The sequence below is a fragment of the Thunnus thynnus genome, chromosome 20 (assembly GCF_963924715.1).
Source record: "Thunnus thynnus chromosome 20, fThuThy2.1, whole genome shotgun sequence".
NCBI classification, from domain to species: domain Eukaryota; kingdom Metazoa; phylum Chordata; class Actinopteri; order Scombriformes; family Scombridae; genus Thunnus; species Thunnus thynnus.
In genome coordinates, this window is record NC_089536.1 from 2,885,402 (window position 1) to 2,907,030 (window position 21,629).

The 21,629-nt window shown below is 44.0% G+C and overlaps 2 protein-coding genes across 8 annotated transcripts in view; both read left to right on the plus strand.

Annotated features, from left to right (window-relative positions):
* Positions 1 to 780, plus strand: part of rnf213b (ring finger protein 213b) — a 42,187-nt gene extending 41,407 nt beyond the window's left edge. For all 4 annotated transcript variants that reach the window (XM_067575487.1, XM_067575489.1, XM_067575488.1 and 1 more), the window contains one exon: positions 102 to 780. In XM_067575487.1, the coding sequence (XP_067431588.1) occupies positions 102 to 240 (139 nt within the window). In that variant the 3' untranslated portion in view covers positions 241 to 780. The remainder of the gene's footprint in view (positions 1 to 101) is intronic.
* A 3,988-nt stretch (positions 781 to 4,768) lies between these two features.
* Positions 4,769 to 21,350, plus strand: cep131 (centrosomal protein 131). 4 transcript variants are annotated; one of them, XM_067576854.1, is made up of 29 exons: positions 4,769 to 4,954; positions 5,056 to 5,150; positions 7,126 to 7,237; positions 7,417 to 7,544; positions 7,930 to 8,034; positions 8,359 to 8,538; positions 8,636 to 8,753; positions 8,847 to 8,963; positions 9,450 to 9,642; positions 10,429 to 10,523; positions 10,618 to 10,728; positions 10,883 to 11,069; positions 11,160 to 11,257; positions 11,387 to 11,566; positions 11,670 to 11,861; positions 11,953 to 12,090; positions 12,195 to 12,320; positions 12,400 to 12,516; positions 12,749 to 12,778; positions 13,167 to 13,269; positions 14,799 to 15,000; positions 15,277 to 15,384; positions 16,254 to 16,371; positions 16,485 to 16,559; positions 16,907 to 17,049; positions 17,444 to 17,621; positions 17,777 to 17,973; positions 19,175 to 19,235; positions 19,343 to 21,350. In XM_067576854.1, the coding sequence occupies exons 1-29, from the start codon at positions 4,769 to 4,771 to the stop codon at positions 19,412 to 19,414; spliced, it is 3,765 nt and encodes a 1,254-aa protein (XP_067432955.1). In that variant the 3' UTR covers positions 19,415 to 21,350. The 4 variants fall into 4 exon arrangements, with proteins under 4 accessions (XP_067432955.1, XP_067432956.1, XP_067432958.1 ...); XM_067576855.1 differs by lacking the exon at positions 12,749 to 12,778; XM_067576857.1 differs by lacking the exons at positions 10,618 to 10,728; positions 10,883 to 11,069 and having other exon boundaries at positions 10,429 to 10,458; positions 11,190 to 11,257.
* The last annotated feature ends 279 nt before the right edge of the window (positions 21,351 to 21,629 follow it).

A 21,629-nucleotide genomic window follows, 5' to 3' on the forward strand; every position in this document is an offset into this window, starting at 1 on the left:
AGCAGCTGGGCAGGGAAGTGAATAGGAATGCTTGTGGAGAAGACAATGGATGCATTGCTAACAGTTGTTTTCTTCATGCCTTCCCTCCCTGCTGTGTCCAGCATCAGGTCCACCTTAGAGAGCCATTTGGACCAGAAAAACCTTCCACCTCTGCTGGAGCTCGAGTCTCTATCGGAGGAGATCACACTGGGACAGGGAGCTGACGTGTGGAAGGCGGCTGTGGAGTTTAGAAGAAGATAAATTTCTGCAGAGAGCTGATTTCTATCTGATATGTTTTTTCTTTTATGTAACTTTGTGTTATTATTGATGCTTCTATTGGGATATCTGGATTACGATCGACTATAATTAATCATTCCATTTGATAGGACATGTTCTGATTAAATGTGCCTTTCTGTGATGTAAATACTGTAAATGTTTAAATTATGACTTGTCTTACAGTAGCTCTAACTGAGAGAGAAAATTATAATCTTAATAAATAAAGCTGAAGGAGGCTTATTTTATACAATCAGAAATTGATGTATTAATAAATGAACTATGAATGAAGTGGAACTAGTTAGTTTTACCCCCTCATGGAAGCATTTTCCAACACAAATCAAATTCATTACATAAGGCTCCAGTAGAGTTTGTGCTGTATTTTAGTGCATCCAGAGTAGGACATGAAGACAATAAAGTTGCATTTCTGTTTTGAAAATTTGCTGTCGTGTATTTTGAATTTTACTAACAAATTTTCTTGACATTTCATCAGCAAAAACACCCAATAAAATTAATTCAATTTTTGAATTTGAGTCGAGTATCTAATTTCCAGTTTTAAAAAAGATTAAGATCATACGGTAAAAGTCTGACTAAAGGTACAGTCCCAAAAAAAGACGACGAGTAATTGTTTCATCTGTGTGATGAAAGAAGGAACAAAGAGGGTAAATGTCTAACTGATATTTTACAATAACTGTGTAACATTGATTATTTTCAGAGACACCTCTTCCACCTTACTTGAAAAACTCTGGGCAATAATCATATTTATACAGATTATTCCAAACAAATACAGAAGCAAGTTTACTAATTGTTCCCCTCTGGATTATTTCCCTTATACATTCATTATTAGTTTTTATACTCCCCTCTGTATAATTCTAGTGGTGAAGTTTGATGGATAATATCTTGATAGATGACAGCAGAATCACATAAAGTGTGGTGAAAACACAAGCCTCTATTTTTTCTGTTCTGTATTCTTATTTTTAATAATTAAGAATATAATTGATAGATGAAACTGTTTCTTTTAGGTCTTGATCCAACAGCAAATGTCATTTTTTCCCCCCATCAGTAAGTGAGGAACAACAGAATTAGAGAAACTTATATTAGTCTAATACAAATTTGGCAAAAATGACTCATGTATGAAAATGCTTCATCTGTGTTGCACAACCAGACTGCAGATATAATAGTAGAATTGCTACACTGATAGTTGATTTATGAAAAATAACAGTGTTGACTGTGAAAGTGAAAAGTTCAGCTTTCTTCAGGGGCCAAATGTTTTTGCTGGAGGGCCAGATTTGGCCCTCTGGTGTAGAGGAATGTTATATTCTGATAAGAATTCATTATAAGTAAACATATGATCCTCTCTGTTGAAACAAGTAACAGACGCGCGTTCCTGTATTCATACTTCAATAAACGGCAGACACAGGTTAATTCAGTTTAAAGTGATTCGTCGTTTTCATTACTCTAAGGTCATGTTAGAAATAAATTTTTATCTCTCTGTGTCTCCAGTCAGTGATAAATGTGAAATCAAATTATGGTACATGTTGCATTCATTTTGGGACTTTCCACTAATTCACCCATTCTGGAAAAAGAATTTTTTTTCTAGTATAACACAGGACTGTCTCTCCTGATGGGGACTTGGCTCTCTTTGGGTGCTCAGAGAGCTCTTTAACTCTCCCCTCACACATACAAACAGCTCTGTTGATGGGCATGGAGCTAAAAAAAAAACTTAACAAAGACTGGAAGACACCAACTCCACTTCAGAAACTAGTTGCATGACCTTGTTTTGGTTATCCACATGGAGAAACTGCAATTTAATCACTTTAAATGTCAACATAAATGGGTTGAAGAGTCTTGGGCTCCTTTTTGCAATATCTGGACTTACTTTGACAACATATGAAGGCTTATTTATACAAAAACAATTATTTATGTTTGAAACATGTATCCTGGGAAAAATCATGTTTATATTCCTGGGACCAGCATACGAGTAATTGTTCATGACAAGGGGAGAGTTTTCATCTTCCAAAACTGATAATGATGGAAAAATGTCATTTTGCGATCACGCCTCCCTCTGCAAAGTCAACCAAACTGTGGTTTCTAAGGCACACCTCCTGGATTCTGCACAGTAGACAGATAGCTCCGCTCAGCCAATCAGATGCACGAATAGAGAGACTGCTTTAAACTCTCCTCCAATCACATACGCGGAGAGGCGGAGCTTCCTCTGTGTTGTTGCCACAGTGAAGGTCTTACGCGTTATTTGGATGCCAGTATTATTTGTCCACTGAGTCACTTTCACTGACTATCGGAGGACAGTTTTGGGGACTAAAACACAGCCGTGAAAGCATACAAGAGTTTATCAACGATGTTGGCATCCAGCTTTTGAAGTAAGTAGTTGAAGCTAACTTATTTGCTCAGCGGCTAACGTTTTTTTGAGGGGATGATGGGTTAAAGACGTTAGCTAGAAATGCTTCGTTTGACAGGACTTCACCTGAAAAACAACCGTTTTTATTTCTCATTAAAGCCAGTTTATATCACGACTGGATATATAACCGTTAGCTTCGTGTGACTGCTGACAATATATATGTAACAAATTAGTTTAAAGAGGCTTTATCGTATCCTAATGACGTTACGTTGCAAAACATCCCGATTTGCATCAGTTGGGAATAATCTGTCCCAGTCAACACCGCAACTTTTACCGTTAGTTACGGTTTTATTACCGGGTGAGCTTTCTGCAAATAGCTAACTAGCTCCCAAGTATTATTATGTTGTTCACTAGCTTACGACAGCTGTGTATTTGTTTCATACTTAAAGACATTTATCATAGCTGTCATTTTTCACAAGCTTGTTTTTCTGATATGAAGACAATAACTAAGAGAGCGAATATTACTGTTACACCTGCCGGAGTGAAAGAGGAGCCAGCATGTGTTTTTAGGAGAGCTGCTTTAAAAGATTTTCAACTTAAATCAACAGTCAGGAGCCCAAATGTAAATTAAAACAGGTTTTTCTTGCTGTAATCATTCCTCCTGTACATACTGATCATTAGATCCCTTCATAATGCACTTACAATGGAAGTGATGGAGGACAAAATCCACAGTCCTCCTTCTGTGCAAAAAAAAAATATTTAAAAGTTTATCTGAAGCTAATATGAAGCTTCAGCGTCCAAATGAGTCAAATCAAGTAGATATCTTTCAATGTTACAGTCTTTTTAGTGCCAAAGTTCCTCTTTTTGTTACTATACTTCCACCTGCAGCTCAACAGGGAAACACTGTCCGAGGAAACACAAAGAGGGAATTTGATGCTAAAATGTAAATGTGTCAGATATCCACTTGATATGACTAACTCAGACTGATGAAGACTCATATAAGCTTCACAGAGACTTTTAAATGCGTTTTTACACTGAGTGACTGTAGATTTTGGCACTTACATTGAAAGCACGTTTGAATTGTGGGAAACAGTCTGACAGCAATGAAAACAATATTAAGATACAATAATCCTATCAAGATTTCTCTGCTTTACTTTTGTAATTTCTCTAATGGTCCTATACAATGAAAGGATGAATATCTGGTTGAAAAATTAATAGTGACTTGTTATAACATGGTAATGGGGGTACAGCTGACCTGCCAACTCTGGATCAGTGGACACAGATAGTCGAGGAAATCTATTTGATGGAAAAACTGACACACATTGTGAGACTGCAAGAAAGCCAAATGGAGAAAAAAGTGGGAGAAATGAACACAATCCCAAAGGAAGGAAGCAACTACTGTAGACTAAATGGAAATGATCTGTTAGACATAAATATTTCTGAATTATCTATGGATGTTTTCCCTGAGCTCAAGTGTTTGTTATTATATTACATATAATTACCAATTAACCAGCTTAGTTCGCAGCTTATATAATAAACATTTCGTTGTGAAAGCACATCTAACAACTGTAAGTACTGTTAGTTACTCATGTGTACTTCAGTTTAGTGAGTGGTTTTGTTGTCGGTTGCCCTGGGAGACAAAACAGTCGGGGGAAAGTGGCAGTTACTTCCTGTGTTGTTGTGGTTGTACCAGCTGAATCCCAACGGAAGTAGCAAGTGTGGACTATTGTGCCTTTTTATATTTAAACATCCCCTCCAGACATGTTGTACGATATGTAAATAACAGTCTGCTTGGAATAATAATATGTGTCTAATATGGTCATTGTTCTCCCTCATTGAAAAAATCCAAAATCTATGCATATGCAAATATATTCATTTCAAAAGTTTGACTGCTGGACACATGATGTTTGTGCTCTAGAGGCTGAGTTTCCTCATCACATTTACTATCAAAGTTGACTACTTGACCGAGATTAGCTTCCAAATGAGTTGTGATTTGTTGAGAGTTGTGAAACTTTCCCCCTCCAGCGCATGAAAACAGCCTTTTAGTGTCAAAGTCTGCACATGCGTCCTTCTGCTCAGTGAAGCTAACGATGAGCAAAACACATTTTTGAGTGGAGGGGGATTTTAAACTTCTTTTACTGTATTCCAGGCTTTCAAAGGATGCATACAACACGCAGCCCGTCATCCATCCCGACAGGTGTCTCAGGAGATGCCTTGGACCTCAGCTTGTCAGGATCCCAGCTCTCTATGTCCAAAAGACCCAGCAGCGCATCACCTGGGAAATACTTCTCTCGGTCGGTGTCGGTTTCTGTGGCCGGTGAAAGCAGAGGAAAACGCAACACTCTGGTGAGTGACATGTGAGCTGTTACAGGCGAGACATCAGGACCGTTGTCTAGAATGATAACCAAGTGTTACCAAACTCCTTAACAAACCTGTTATCTCCACAGAGCGATGCTAGCTTCGGTAGCTCCCGCTCCATTAAGAACCTGAGGCGATCCAACAGCACCACGCAGGTTAACCAGCAGGCCAACATCAGCCTAAGGTAAAACACACACATCACATCACACACCTGCTCCAAAAATGGAAGAAAACTGTCGATCACTGCTTCCCAAAGCCCATGATGACGTCATCTAATGTCTTATTTTGTTCTGACCAACAGTCTGTAACATAAATATATTTAGTTTACAATCATAGAAGACTAAATAAACCAGGAAATATTCACATTTGAGAAGCTGGAATCAGAGAATTTTGACACTTTTTCTTAAAAAATGACTCAAAACAATTAATCGATTATCAAAATAGTTGGCTATTAATTGCTGACAATCAACTAATTGTTGCAGCTCTACACAATTTATACTGTAACAAAGTGTCTCTCAGCAGTATTTCAGAGCCATCTGAAGCGTCTACTGTGCTTTTAAAACAGTATTGCTCTCAGTTGTGATATCTCCTGTGCTTCAAACCTATTTTCTTCATTCCTAATCGCTGACATTGACACAGTAAACTGCATACAGAACAGTATGTGCTGATACATGTACTCTGTAAAGCTTTAGGCAAAACTTGCTCTTAAGCTTTCAGTTAAATTATCAAATGTCCTTCATAGTAATTTACATGCTGCTGAAGTATGAAGGGCATGTTTTTGGAGATGATAGAAAAGAATGTGTGTGTTTTTGACAGTCTTGAAGCAGCGTTTGTGTTACTGGGAACGATCTCTGTGCCTCAGCCGGCTCTTTAAACCAGAGCGCCTCCGTTCAGCGAGCAACAGCTGGCAGCCCCGGAGCTTCAGCGGCTCGGACAATGGGAATTGTGGCGCGCCAACTACTGCATGATAAAGAGCGGAGGGAGGCCGGGCGGCTGTCGTTAGGGTCGCGGGGTGCAGGGACATGCTTTGTCCCAGGTTAGAGGGGGGAGGGCTGGGACCTCAGGGTCAGGTTACCCCCCCCCCCCCTCCACCAGGAGCCAGTGAAAGGAGAAGTGTGTGTGTGTACGCTCTGCTTCTATTGTCCGGCAGCTGCCGCCACCACCCCCTCCCCTTCACTGCTTCACTCTGAGGATGCAGAAAAGAGGGGCTTTAAATTTAAAGACTTTCTAAATACCACCCCCCCCCCACTCCCACACACACACACACACACACACACACATCCTCCTCCTCTCTGAGTGTTTCAGGGCAGTCATTGGGTCACTCACCACCCCTCTCCCTCTCTGCTCCTTCCTCCTCACCATGCATCACTCTCCTCTAAAGCAAAAAGTAGAGGAATGCGCTGCCTGAATAGTGTTGTCAGATTGCTTTTCATTGGGCCAGCTGGCTTCACCACCCCCCCTCCTCCCCATCCCGAAGACACACACACACACGCTCATTTATATACTTACCCAGACAGCAACACCCTGCGCAGCACAGACAGGCTGCAGCACAGATACCAGAGCGGAGGCCGGGCCAGACACGGAGGTCACCCTACATCTGTGCCTCACGACGGAGGCGCTGGTGTGTGAGGCTATTTGAAGGATGAATGACGGGCCGTCGGGATCAACATATGCATGCGTGCATTTACATGGAATCCATAACGGAGTTCCCCCCTAGCAGACTGGTCAGCTGCTCACATACTGAATTCCAGAGCTCGGGGGTGGTGGTGGGGAGGGAGAGGAGGGGGGGAGAAGAAGAGAAGGGGATGAGACCCATTTCTGCAGCTGTCATTACAACATTTAATCACAAAAGCTGCCACTAAAAGCCATGACTCGAGGTCCCTGCTCTGTGTTGAGTTGTTTAATCATGTGTTGTGCACTGCTAAGCTCTTATTGCGTAAAAATTGAGCCCAGAATGTGCCCCATCAGCCAGAGTCAGGTCACCCAAATTACAAAAACATATAATAAAATCTCACCTTCTTTCAGTGGTTTAAACCCATGGAGATAGTTTTCTGTTGGCACCAGTCATTATTTGGTTTGGCTAAAAGTTTAGTACTTTATTGTACTACATAAAAGAATGGGATTAATTTTTGGCTGGCTGGTTTGTGTGTGTTTCCCAGTCAGGACCAGAGCGAAGACTACTTGGCCCTGTTTGACAGCAGCTCCGATGGACGTAAGAAACTCGCCAGCCTCAGCAAGGCCTCACCGGACAGAACTACGTGGAACATCCTGGTAAGTTTATCAAAAGCCTTTTCTTCTGTCCAAAAATGAAAAGGACATCAGTGTTCAGGGTGTCACATTTAACTTAGTCTTTAAGCTTCTTTACTTTGTACTCTCTTCCTTGAAAAGTGATCCTAAAATAAACTATTACAGTCATTATTATCACTAAATGTCTGTCTGCCTTGTTTAAGGACGACCAGCCCAGAGCTTTCCCCTCGCACTCGAGCGCCCGCAGCACCGGCAGCATGGACTCGCCCACCAGCCTGAAGAAAAAAGAGCCTGGCATCGCTCTGGCTGCCACTTTCACTGCCAACAACAGGTGGGCAGCGCCTCTCATACATCCACTAACAATAGTCCAGGTAATCACCAGCCGGGTGACTACCTGCACTGCTGCATTCTGGATCTCGACCTGCTTCTCTTGTTTCATACCTGTTGATCTGATACTGCCTTCAGGAATTCCACCCACACACACTGAGACTCTTTCTTCCATAAATATTGTCAAAAATCTGTGTGGGTTTAGTTTGGAGAATGTGTGTTAAAGCACGTATCAGTTACTGTAATGCCTTGAGGGGGGTGAAGTGAAAAAGGGTGGCGGTGGCAGTCTTGGTACATCACACAGGTGCCAAAACATGAGTTTTGGCTTGTTTGTGAGGCAGAACTGTTTGCTGGAAAGACTCAGTGTGCTTTTTTGCTTTTTTTCCCAGGAGCAACAAGGGAGCTGTGGGAAACTCTGTCACAACCATCTTACACAACAACTACTCTGAGAAGCCACTCACGCCTAAGAGCTCCAACCAGAAGCCGTCTTTTAAGTACGTCCTCATATCAACATAATCTCTGCTCAGACATGGTTTCACTGGTTTTTAATAGGGCTGAACCATAATTTGCCTTTAAGTAAAAGCTGCCAACAACATAATGATTTTAAACTTGTTTTTTCAAAATATGTGTCATTTATACAATTACACAAGTATGTTTATATAATTATTATCCTGGTTATCATTTGTGTGTTTTTATTGTCTATAGGACACGCTGAATACTTGGATTTTCACTGAATTTCTTGGCATGAAGATGGTCAAACTATCACCATCTCAAGTTGTTTCACAGTATTGGAATTTTAAATCATATTTTTCTTTCAGTAACATCCTGAAGGCCACAGCAAACGACGAGGTATCATTGGAGAACGGCTCCGTCACAAAATCCCAGAAGAACTTCTCATCATCTTCTTCTGCCTCCAACAACAAGAGTCCAGTGTTGGCCCAGCGCGGCAGCCCCGTCTTGCCACGGAAGAGAGAGGTCACCGAGGAGGAGGCTGAGAGGTCTGTGTTGTTGACTGTGCTATTGATGTTAATCTTATCACTGCATACAATCTGTAGTTCTGTGACCCATTAGTGAACCTGTCTTGTGTATTTGAAGGTTTATTCAGCAGGTGAACCAGGCAGCGGTCACTATCCAGCGCTGGTATAGACACCACGCCAAGAGACAACACGCCAACCAGACAGCGCTCAAACGCATCCTCACCAGTAAAAGAAAGGTATAATCTGTTCCCATCTTTCCATGCAGAATGGAAGTTTTCTCTCTCTCTCTTTCTCTCTTCTCTCACTTTCTTTGTCTTCCCCCTTTGTAGGAGTGGGAGGAGAGAACAGGGGAGGACAGCCGCCTGGAGCAGCAGCAGAGGAAGGACGATGACAGGAAACGGATTCGTGAAGAGAAAGCCCGTTTGGCTCGCCTTGCTGCCATACAGGTGCCCACCTCTTTACCAGTGAAAGCAATGATTTTAGTTGCTCTGCTGATGTAGTCAAGCTGTTGGTTAAACAGCTGACAACTCCAGCAAGACTTAAAGTCTGCAGCCGCTCTAGTGTCCTCACAAGGCTGTAACGATCCCAACACATGACCCAACAAAATTATTAGATAGATTTAAAATCTCTTTTACACACTTAGATCCTTACAGCTAGAGGGTAGAGGGTCCTGATGATTGTATCAAAGAAACGACCATGTTGTTACCTAAATAAAGTTAAGCGGTTAATTATGACAAAGTGGCTGACATGCGTAAATGAATCTACATTATTAGATCATTCACTTTGAGCTAAGTTTAAGTTTATGACTGACACGTAGCAGTAAAATGACAATTTAAACATTTGAATTTGGCTTCTTTATGGATGCTTTCACTGGTTTATGATTGTCCACAACTCTTAATTGTCTGATGTCTCCCTCTGGTGGTGTGTTACAGGAGCTGCAGCAGAAAAGAGCCCAGCGGGTTGCAGAGGTGCAGCTTGCAGCTGAGGTAGAGGTGGAAAACATGAGGCAGACTGGCGCTGCAGGGCGCAAAAAGCCGCCCAAGATTTCTCCCACCAATAGAAGTCCAGCCTCACCGAGCAACAACAGCCCGATGTCTCCAACAGACGTCAAAGCTAAGAACACAGGTCTGCTTTCTTTTAACTTCAGATACATCATCATTCATTTGCAATCATCCTATGCACATGTTCTAAGATCAGATGGGCCCTTTTCATATCTGGACTATTAAGAAGTTATGGAAAGTAGGGGTGTAACGGTATGTGTATTCGTCCCACACTGTTACGGTTTGGTGCATGCAGTCGTATGACAACAATTACTGTGAAAATAGTTTAATAATCTACATACTCCAATGTGCAGAATGATAATTTTAGAGTGCGAGTTCCACCCAGAAAGTTTTGGCAGCGCACCACTTAGCTGTAGCATGCCTAGCATGCTCATGGATGTATGCTAGCTGGCTTAGCCGAAGTAGCCTGGTTACCCTGGTTACCCCTGTTGGAGTGTTGCTGCCGTCAGAATGACAAATGAGAGACACTGACCAAGTGCAACACTATCATTTAAATATGCTTTGTTATCTCCGTAGTGAAACGATCCCGCTCTCTCTCTGTGACGGTCGAAGCCGTTGGGAACAATAAATATTGTATATTGTAACTAAACTTACTCACATTGCTCAGTGTAAGCGGGCGTTCAAACCAACAGCCCTACCTGGGGGCATGTTGCTTCAGGTACCACTGAGACATGAAATAGGATCAAGGAAGTCCAGTTTGAGTAAAACACCCATAAATTTGAAGGGTTATCAGGCGCCAAAATAATGCAGAACATACTGACACTAAATATGTGTTTACATCCACCGTTATTTCTGTCCAGGATAATGTATTAAGACCCTGTAATAATTGTGTGGTTCTGTGTTTCTACAGACTCCAATCTGAATATTGTGGCTGACTTGGGTGAATTCGGCTTCAGAGCCGTTTCCCCAGCTTTGTCCAATCACAGAGGCTCTCAGTGTTCCCAGGTAAACTCTACCTCACTGTCGATACAGCTCATCTCATTCTCCACCTCCACTTCTCCTGCTGTTTTACAAACCTTCTCTGTTTTTTCCCTCGTAGGAGGCGAACGACAGAGCAGAGGACGACTTTTGCCTGGAGCAACATCAGGAAAGCGACAGGAAATCGATACGAAAAGAGAAAGCTCGTCTGTCCCGACTCGCCACCACCCAGGTGAACACATCTGATGTACTTATTTCACAGTAAACCCTACTCCAGCAATGTGTCTGGGATAATAATCTAACCACATCACACTGGAGATATATTTGAGACGTGATGGTTCATAATTATTCACTGTCTGATGTCTCCCTCTGGTGGTTTGTTACAGGAGCTGCAGCAGAAAAGAGCCCAGCGGGTTGCAGAGGTGCAGCGTGCAGCTGAGGTGGAAAACATGAGGCAGACTGGCGCTGCAGGGCGCAAGAAGCCGCCCAGGATTTCCCCTACTAACAGAAGTCCTGCCTCACCAAGCAACAACAGCCCGATGTCTCCAACAGATGTCAAAGCTAAGAACACAGGTCTGTAGCATTAATACTGTGCAGCACCAAAAACATCTTCATATGGTATATTAGAGAAGTAATAACTGTACTGGTTTTGTGTTTCCACAGACTCCAATCTGAATATTGTGGCTGACTTAGGAGATCTCTCCAGCTTCAGAGCCATTTCTCCAGCTTTGTCCAATCGCAGAGGTTCCCAGTGTTCACAGGTAAATGATACAACACTTCCAGTTGCACTTTAATGATCACAGTTACTGATGGGTATTTCATCTTTCATGTGTATAGCAGCTCTTGTGTCTGGTCACATTATAAGCATGTTTGTTATCTCTGTCCTCTAGGAGATTCTTCAGAGGTCGGTGAGTGTGGAGGACCATCGGCAGGGAGCTTTGTCCAGCAGGACTCAGTCCAAAACCACCCTGAACGAGCTGCTGGACACCCTGAAGCTGTTAGAGGAGGAGCCAGAGAGGCTGTCGGAGCCTAAGTGCTACCGCAAAGAAAAATATGCATGGATTGATGAGGTCAGGGCTCTTTGCTTCAACATAGCATGCTTATTATTATCTCTTTCTGGTGTCTTTATCGAGCCACGACTGTAATCTGCATTCCCTCCGTGTCTCTTTAAAGGACGGGGACTCCAACTCTCTGACCACCGACAACCTGGAGCGTCACGGCCAGCTGATCCACCACCCCGCGCTGCCAGACGGGGGCGCCCTGCTCTCTGAAGCCAAGCTGCAGAGCATCATGAGCTTCCTGGACGAGATGGAGAAGTCCGAACAGGAGAGACCGCGCTCAGTCACCTCAGGATCACACAGAGAGGTCAGAGTCCGGAGCGCTCAGAGCTCTCATTCAGCAAAATATCCCGTATGAAAAAAGGTGACGTGTGCTGACTGGATCTTTGTGTCCTCAGGCTGTGTTGTCAGAGGAGGAGCTGGGCGGCATCGAGCAGGCGTCGGCCACCGCCGCCGAAGTCACCGGCTCCATGATGAGAATCAAACTGGAGCTGGAGGAGAAGAAACGCACCGTCAACATGCTGCAGACCGCTCTGGTGAGGAGAGGCACACATATCGGAGAATGTAGAATGACGTCTACGGTCCTATCAGCCACCCAAAGCTCAAGTGTGTTTATCTTTTTTTTGTCCTCCTCCGTCAGGCCCAGCAGAGGGAGCTGACAGTCAGGCATGTGAAGGAGACCGAGAAGGAGCTGAACAGAAACTTCCAGCTCCAGAAGGAACAATATGAAGCCACCATTCAGAGACACTTAGCATTCATCGATCAGGTAAATACACACAGTCTAAACCCAGCTGCTACTTAAAACTTTATGTCCCTGTGGTCTAAAACGTTCTCTCTTTCTTCAGTTGATCAATGATAAAAAGGCTCTGAGTGAGCGCTGTGAAGGAGTGGTGGGAGAACTGAAGCAGGTGGACCAGAAGTACACCAAGAAGATTTCAGAAATGCAGGAGCAACACGAAATGGTGAGAAATCCCACGAGAAGAGAAACTTGATTCTCAGTGTAAATTTAATGTTTAACGTCCCGTCAAGATTTTCTTCTCTGCTTCCGCTTTGCATCTCGTGTGATCATCTCGTGTATCTCGCTTTCTTGCGGTGCTGCTTTTGTTTAACTGTCTTTTTCTCTCTTCTTCTCCTTCCTCACTGTCTTCTTCTGTCCTTGGTCTGTATGTCTGTTTTTTTTTTTCCTGGCTGTAGGTGTGGCAAATTCTGGGTCCCTTGTGTGAGGTAACTTTTATTTTCCTCTAACTGGTTTCATCCTCGGCACGATCATCTCTCTCATTCTACCATTTCCATTTTTTTTCCTTTCGTTTGTTTGTCCTGCACAACTTCTCTTGGGCAGTCTGTCTGCATGTGAGTCTTTTCATTTCAGTTTCAATCATCTTATTTATAGTTTTAGATATGAAGCTTTATGTTATTAGGTCAGTTGTCATGCCCAGAATTTGTTTCAACTCTCCTCTTCCTTATAACTTTTGTTGTGTTTCTCAATTAACTATTTGATCTTGTAACATACTCACACCTTGAATTTGTCACAGTGTAAAAAAAGTGAGCTCGGGACCTCCATGTGACACTGTCCCACCACCATAATTTACTATCTTACCCCCTCCCTCCGCAGGAGATCAAGAAGTTAAAAGAACTAATGAGCGCCACGGAGAAAATCCGCCGGGAGAAATGGATTGACGAGAAAACCAAGAAGATCAAAGAGATCACTGTCAAAGGTACTGAAGCTCTGTTGAGATCATGTCAAGGATGTGTAACTCCACGTTGCTCAACCTGTACACGTTTTCACATCAGAGTACGCTGGTACGATTCGTCACTCTAACGCAAAAAGCCGATGACGCCTGTGAGCTCAATTCATAAATCCACGGTTCAATCGTGCAGGTGCAGTACTCAAGTCTAACAGCAAGAGGCAGCGGCTCGTAGCCTGCCGAAAAGCAATAGAAGAAGAAGAAGACCAATCATAGCACCAGATTCATTCCTCCAGCCTTCATCCAAATATCAAACGGGGATGATCGTAATTGACAAATTCGTAATGTCATTTCAAGAGACAGACAGCAAATCAACAGCAACATGTCACTGATTTTATTCCTCTCGATCCCCCTTCCCCTCACTCCAGCCGGCTGTTTCCTCACAACGCTACCTTTAACTCCTTTGTAAACGGACCGGGGTGGATGTGGACAGTTGAGACACCCCCCTCGCTGTAAATGAAGTAGCCAACGATATGTAAGGAGAGATGTGATGACATCTACAGTTACAACAGTCATGTTCATATTCAGCCTGTATTGTCATTAGGTCATCAAACCATTAAGTAATAACCAACCTATAATGAGATCTGGTGTATTAACCAGCTCGAAAATATTGGTTTAATTGTAGCCAGAAAATAGTCTGTTCATGCCGGTTTGGGGTTGAAAAAATTTTCAAAAAAATCAAATTGGCTTAAGGTTTGATTATTGTGGAGGCTGTAAACAATATAAACTATATAAATGCAGCAGCAGTGGCAGGTCAGCATCTGCACATGTTTTTGTAAACAATCTGTTATTGGTATCAAGAATTTTCATATCAGTGCATCCCTTAACCTTTTTGTCTGTTTGACTGCTGCATGTGTGCAAATGATGTGCACACGTTATGCGTCTGTTTGCAAATTATGTACAATAATTATGTACAATAATTATGTACAATAATTATGTACAATAATTCTTTGCGAACAGCAGTGATTTGCATCTGACACGTCCAGGTCACAGAGGCGGTACTCAAAGAATTGGTCCAGGGTTGGCAGGTCTGCTTAGGGGTGATTTTTCTGCTCTGTAGTACACTTTTATTCAAGATATACAACCTATTAATGCAACTAAAGATGCACAATAGAAACAAAATGCTTCAGAGGATCTTCACCTTTTTCTCTGAGAGGACACAGATATCAGAAAGTTGTTGGTGTTCAGTTGGTTCATTGAATCTAAAACAGCTGACACAGCTTTGGCTTCTTTCTTTTTTTTTTTTTTTTGCGCATTTTCTGGCTTATTAAGGGCAACATGAACAAAGAGTTACAGTTCAGCTTCCAGAAACTTACTGTTTTTCCATTATTTCCTGCCTGTGATGATCTGATTCCATGAAAAGTCACACAGACAGTTCTGATGAGAGAACCAAGAATCGTTTGTATTTCTTTACTTCTGTTCAGTCACAGTAATGAGAATGAGTATTTAAAGCATCCTGTTTTCATCCACGGTGCACAAACCTCTCGTTCCTCCCTCAGGTCTGGAACCAGAGATCCAGAAACTCATCTCGAAGCACAAGCAGGAGCTGAAGAAGCTGCGGACGCTTCACGAGGCCGAGCTGCTGCAGGCGGACGACCGGGCGGCCCAACGCTACGTCCGCCAGTGCGAGGAGCTCCGACAACAGCTGGAGAGGGAGAAGGAGGAGCAGTGTCAGAGAGAGAGGGAGCTAGCCAAACAGAGGTAGGCATGTTACATCATCAGACTGTAGACCTTTCTATAGGAACGCTGTAATAAATACAGAGTAGATATTAGAGATGCTGCTGCTGAAATCATTCCTGTACTGCAAAGCAAGAGATTTAAATGTTACCTTCATTCATGCTACGAGAGAAATGACCTCGTTCCATCTGCAGAAATGCACACGCAGAGTTGATGAGTACTACATAGTTTATGTTAAATCATGTGTGTGTGTGTGTGTGTGTGTGTGTGTGTGTGTGTGTGTGTGTGTGTGTGTGTCAGATATGAGAAGCAGCTTCAGGAGGAGGAGCTGTCGCTGCAGCAGCAGAGGAGGCGTCTCTACAAGGAGGTGGCTGATGAGAAAGAGAGGCTGGCCCAGCTGGCTGCGAGGTAAAGGTCAAAGGTCACGTCTGTCTCTCTCTCTGTGCAGTCAAAATCTGAAGACATTCACCAGAGACATCAACGGGGTGCTACCGTAGAGCAAAATGTTCCAGCAGTTAGTCGTTCACTTTAGTTCCACAGAAGAAGACGCTGACTCAGTGGAAAAATCAGGAAAATCCCCTGGGTGGTCAGCCCAGTGCTTTATACTGGGTTCCAGTCTAGTTAGGTAATGCTGGCACACTGTCGAAGTGCCCCGGGGCAAATTTGAAGACTCTGTGTACCGGAGCAGCGTCCAGGAAGAAATGTGTTACAGAGTAGAGGAACAGGTCTGTTCTTCTTCTGCAGATATTCAGATCAGTCACATTTGTAGTGTGTCTGTGCTGGAAAATCTGTCTCCTGTTCAGTCCTGCAGGGAATGAAAAACACATGTGGACCTTATAGATCAGAGCTACTCATCTGTTAAACAAGTGAGGATAGAAGACCAGAATAAACAGTTAAATGCCATTAAAAGTAAAAAAAACCAGCTTGTAGCAGTGTGAACATTAAGATGATGAAATGCTATGATGATGCAAATGTTCTGTATGTATTTGGATGCATACAATTTATTTTACATGCATGGCTAAACCTCAACAACAGTGATGATGACGATGACCTCTTGCTCCTCCTGCTTGAAGAGTACAGAGAACAGTAAACAGAGAAATGTTTATCTCACGCCTTAAATATTATCTTTGCAACTGCAGCTTCGGTGTCCTGAAATCCTGGGTGTTCAGTAATCTCTAAAGATCAACTGTATTTTTTTTACAGATGCCCGTGTAAGCTGTTATTTTTTTTTTTTTGTGATCCTTCCAGTCAAAGCTCTGGTTGCATTTCCGTTGCAGGCAGCGCACTGAGCTGGAGGATCTGCGGCGGCAGCTGGAGGAGAACAGCTCTCTGGCCGGACGAGCGCTCAGAGAGGAGCTGGATAAGACCAGAGAGGAGCAGGAGAGGAGACACCAGGTGATGAGTTACTTCAGTATCTTTCACTTCAGACTTCAAAGCAGCTATCTCTTACTAATATCTAATATCTGTACCTCTGCAGCGAGTTAACTGAGTGTTGTTTGTCCCACTAGGTGGAGATGAAGTCTTTACAAGAACGTTTGGACATCGAAAAGCAAACCTGGGAGGAAAACTACAAGAAAAAAGAGGTTTGTTGACATGCTGTCATTAATAGTTTTTACGCTGAATCTGCTCCCAACCCTTCCTTTGTTCACAGTGAACCCTAACAGACCACTGAATTCTCAATAAATATTGAGTATTGTGCCCGTGGGACATTTCTAATGTTCCCAGTGCAGCTGTTTAAAATACAAGAAGTGAGTGCACGCTGTAATGTAGGCAGGTGGCATGTTTCCATCTCTCTGGGATGCAGCAGAGTGAGATTTCTCTCCAACTCTACTTAAATTTAATGGGTTAGACCGTCAGTGATCCAGGCAGAAATGAATCAGCGAGGAAGTAACGCGATATGTATCTGAACACGGTATTCGTGTGTGTGCAGGAGGCGTGGCTGCTGAGCCGCGAGCGAGAACTCAAAGAAGACCTGCGACGAGAACGCGACAAAGAGATCGAGCTCGCTATCTGGACGCTGGAGGAGGAGACCAGCAAGGACAAAGAGGAGTGTGAGAGGGCAGCTGACAACAGGTGTGTGTGTGTGTGTTGAGTGACGGCACAGTTGTCCCCAGTACTTGCGTTCTTGCCCTTTAGCACATATAATGGAAATAATCTGGCACACACTGATACTGAACCCTGAATTGTCCCAGTGGTTGTGCCGGCACCCTTTGTTTGAGTGTGTGTGAATAAAGTGCTATATAAATGCAGCCGTTCACTTTAATGGAGCTCTGGTGCATCCTGTAATTTAAACTGTTTGGGGGGAGCTCCTCAGTGTTGCAGATGTTTCTATGTCTGTGTGGCACCTGGAAAGAATTTCAAATCTTTTTCCTTTGCAAATCTCGGTCGGACGGTATTTACTCTGTGTTTTTACCACGTGTTGCACAAGTTTGCATCAACACCAACCTGTAACGCTGTCCGTTCTCAGGGTGAAGCGAGTGAGGGAGAAGTACGAGGCTGAGCTGAGGGAGCTGGAGCACTCGGAGAGGACGGCGGTGGAGAAGCAACAAGACTTGAGGAAGCAGCAGATGGAGATGGAGGGCGAGCTGATCAGACTCCAGGGTCTCCTCAGACAGAGAGAACAAGAGGTCGAAGACGTCACGCAAGTAAGGAGCGAATCCTTTTTCTGTCTGAAGACTTAAAATGTGATTTTTACCACCAAGTCAAGTTATCTCAAGTTATCTTCTATGAGTCGGGAAGTACGAGACAAAACACATTTTAGACAGAAATCCATCTCAATCTGTCCGACTCGTCTCCTCAGACCAGGGACAAGATGGCGGACGAGCGCCGCAGCCTGGCGGAGGTGATCAGGCAGGAGTTTGCGGACCGGCTGGTGATGACGGAGGAGGAGAACCGAAGGATGAAAGCGGAGGTGTCGGAAGTCCGAGCGAGGTTACGGCTGGAGGTGGAGAGGGTGACCAGGGAGAAGGAGGAGGAGCTGGCTGAAGTCCACCAACGGTGAGGTGGAAAGCTACAGAGTGACGTAGATCTGAATAACACTGTGGCTTTTAAAACGAGCTCTGTTCTGTTTGTGAGTTTGGAAGCACTCTGATATGAAAGATTGAGTGAAACCTCTGCGCTTTAGTAGAGACCGGTGCAGATATTTTCGAACGTAACGGGAGATATGGTGCACTTATCCCTGCACTAATGATTTAAGTGAACCCGAGGAGAGTGAGCAGACTAGTCCAGCACCGTAAATTCTGATGAACTGAGGCGACTAGTTGACATGTGTGGAAGTTACAAAGCTAAACCTATTTGTAAATCACCGAACAAAAGCCATCTGTGTGTCTGAATAAAGTCTTTTCCAGGATTTAAGTCGGCCGGTCTCCAAACATTCACTGGCTCCTTACGAATCCATCCTCATCAAGGTGTAACAAAGAATGTTGGCACACAATTCAAACCTGCAGTTCAAAATTTAATAAAAAGGTGGAAACTTTACCGCCGGACTGGGAGTCTGCCAGCGTCTAAAAGAAGAGAAATACGAGTAGAACGAAGGGAAGGAGACGACAACCTGATTAATGTCAACATAGGATTCATTGTGTCTGAAAAATGAAGGAGGCTTTAACTTCAGCAGGCTCTGTGGTACCAATACTACATGGCTTAAAAGCATGTGGGCAGCTGAACATGTCATTCCAGTAAAATCAGCATTAATCTGCCTCTATAACAGCCTCCGCTCTTTTCCACCAGATGTTGGAACCTGGCTGCAGGGATTTGCTCAGTCAGCGTTCCCAAGGTGAAGTACGTGGACAGGGGGAGTACAAATACTCCACTATTTCTAATGTCAAGAAAAAAAAAGAGGCTTGAGTTGAAGTGAAGAGTCAGTTTATACATTTATGTTTGTTTGTTTGTTTTTTTTGTCGCTCTAGAGCATCTTCTACACATCGGCTACGTATGGAGAGCAGCACATCGGTCGTTTCACATACAGAAAGCTAAAGGTGTTATGTGACCTGTACAGACAACTGTATTGATTAAAATAGAAGTCTATCACTTGCGTCAGACGTGTGGGAGATGAACAAGCAGCTATTATAAACAACAGCCATACTCATAAAAAGCAAAGCCAGAATCAATTCATTAGACTGATTATTTCCAGACAGATTCAAGACTCACAGCATCTCTGGTTATTAACATCCTTTTTTTTTGTGTGTGTGTTAATTTCTAGGGTGAAGTCGGCCATCTTGAAAAAGGAAGAAACTGTCAGTAATCTCCGGAAGCAGCACGAGGTGAGAGGTCGTTCTGTCAAAGCGTAACTAACAAGAAAACACAGCCAGTGAGAGAGAGATGATTGACAGCATGTACAGAATAAACACTGTCCTCTTCCCTCTGATAGGCTGCTCTGAAGAGGGCGGATCACCTGGAGGCGCTGTGGGAGCAGCAGAGGAAGCAGCTGCTGGAGAAGTGACCCCCCCTCACCCCCCGACCCCCCCCGCCCCCCACCGGACCCCCTGGCTTCCCTCTGCTCTGAGCTCCATCGGTTGTGTCGCTCAAGCCCCCCCCCCCCACCTGAGTTTTGTTCCTCCTTTTGGATGTCGTTCCTGCCAGCAAGACTGAACCTGTGGAACTTCAGAGGGTTGAACAAGTGACTGAACCTTGTCCTACCTCACTTGAAAAACACAAAAAATGGGGAAATGAACTGTGTAGCCACCACCACGACCCCCCCCCCCCCCCAAAAAAAAAAAAAAAAACCCACCCCCACCAGGGTCTAAAGGAGTGTGTTGTGTTGGAACTTCCCTAATTTAAATGCCATAGACCAGGTGGCACAGGATCAAAAGACAGTGAATGGGCTTCCCTTTCCTCCCTTTCTAAAGGAGGATTGCTGCAGCTTTTTGTTTGTGACTGTACCCCCCCCCCCCCTTTCTTCCCTCCTCCCTCGCTCCGCAGTCTGTGGGAGCAGGAATGCCTCCATGTTCCCCACAGAGCTGCCACGGAGAACAGTTCCAGATGTTTCTGAAACCAGCCCAGGCCTGCGCTGGTGTAAAGTGGGAGGGGGGTGGGGGGGGGATGGGGATGGGGATGGGGGTTGCTCTTACTGGAGGACCACTTACACCCAAGTACTCACTCAGCATCAGAGCTACACATTGAGCTCCGGTTCTACCGGCTCCCAGTACCCCCTCTTCTTTTTTCTATGTTGAGTCATGTGTTTTGTCCCAGTGCCCCCCCCCCCCCTCAAGGCCGCAGCCCTGAACAGTTTGTTGTGCGTGTCTTAAACCAAAATCTGCATCTAACAAAGAGGTTAGAAGTAACACACTAACACAGGTTAGAGACTAAAGCTAGAGTGAACGTAGGATGTCGTTAGGAGGAGCGATAGGACGTGGAGGTGAAGAAAAACGGGAGGTAAAAGACAGATGATTGTAGAGTGACTTTGAAAGTAGTAAGAAGGAATTAAGAAGGAGGTGGGGGGTGGGGGGGGGGGGTGGAAGGAAGGAGGAATGCGCATAGAAAATGTTTATAGGATTAGGAAAGCAGAGCTGGGACAGAGCGTGGTAGGTTGGAGGGTTCGAGGGGGCACAAGGCAGACCGCCTCATGTGACCAGAAGTATGTTAAAAGCCATATAGGTTTTTTTCGCCAGGCCTGATTCAGAGGCTGCACTGTGACAAAAATGCATCAAACTCAACAGGGAAAAGGGTCTCGAGCCAAAGGGCTGGGAGCCATAACCTCCCAGCACTTACTGTTTTTTTTTTTTTTTTCTTCAATCTTTTCTAATTTGTTAACCCTTAACGAATGAAGATATCTGGAAGCCCCTCTCACACACACAGAAAGTCTTTGTGGATAAGATTTCAGTTCGAACGCTCCGTAGCTTGACTTAGCGAGAGGGGTGGAGGAGCTGAAACAAGAGAGAAACTCTAAACCAGGAAGTAAAAGCCTGTTAATTTAGGTGCAACATGTGATGTGAAAGACCAGACTGATGTGAAAAAAGTTTCTCACACCTCAAAATTAGACCTCATACGAGAAAGTATTTATTCTGTTTCTCCTTTTTTCTTTATTTATTTCCCAATCCAGCACTCGTACATCGTGTTACTGGTCCACAGAACGGTCAAGGATTTGAAGTAATTTTCACAGAGCTAGTCGACACATTAAAATGTTTTTCATTCCTTTTTGCAAGAACACTAAACTGTCCCTCGGCAGTGCTGATAACCGCCACGCTGAGGCTTTATAACTATGCCATTTTGAAATGGTCTAAATACAGTATGTCAGGTTTTTCTGACATGGAAGATGTCCGAGCCACAATGTAAAGGGTTCATATGAAGTGTAATGTAGTGGTAGGGTAGGGTTTACTGTAGTGGAGTTAAATCATGACTGTCACATGTTAACCATTAAACCAAATGTTAAAAATTCACTCTCAACCTCCTTTTTTTTATAGAACAAAAACAGAACACAACCCTGGTTTGTAGTCCTTTTTTTCAGCAAGACAGAAGTGGTACGTATGTGTCACATGTCACTCCGGGGTTTTACGGTCACTGACTTGAGATTCAGCGTGAGTCACGACGACTGAGGTTCGGAGGTCTGAAGGCCCTCGGAGCGCTACGGTTTCGCTCGCAGCCTTGTGCTGCTCTGCTGGTGTTGGCACAGCAGACGGGGGGCTGCCGGCCTCCCAACCGGAGAGGGGTTAGGGATG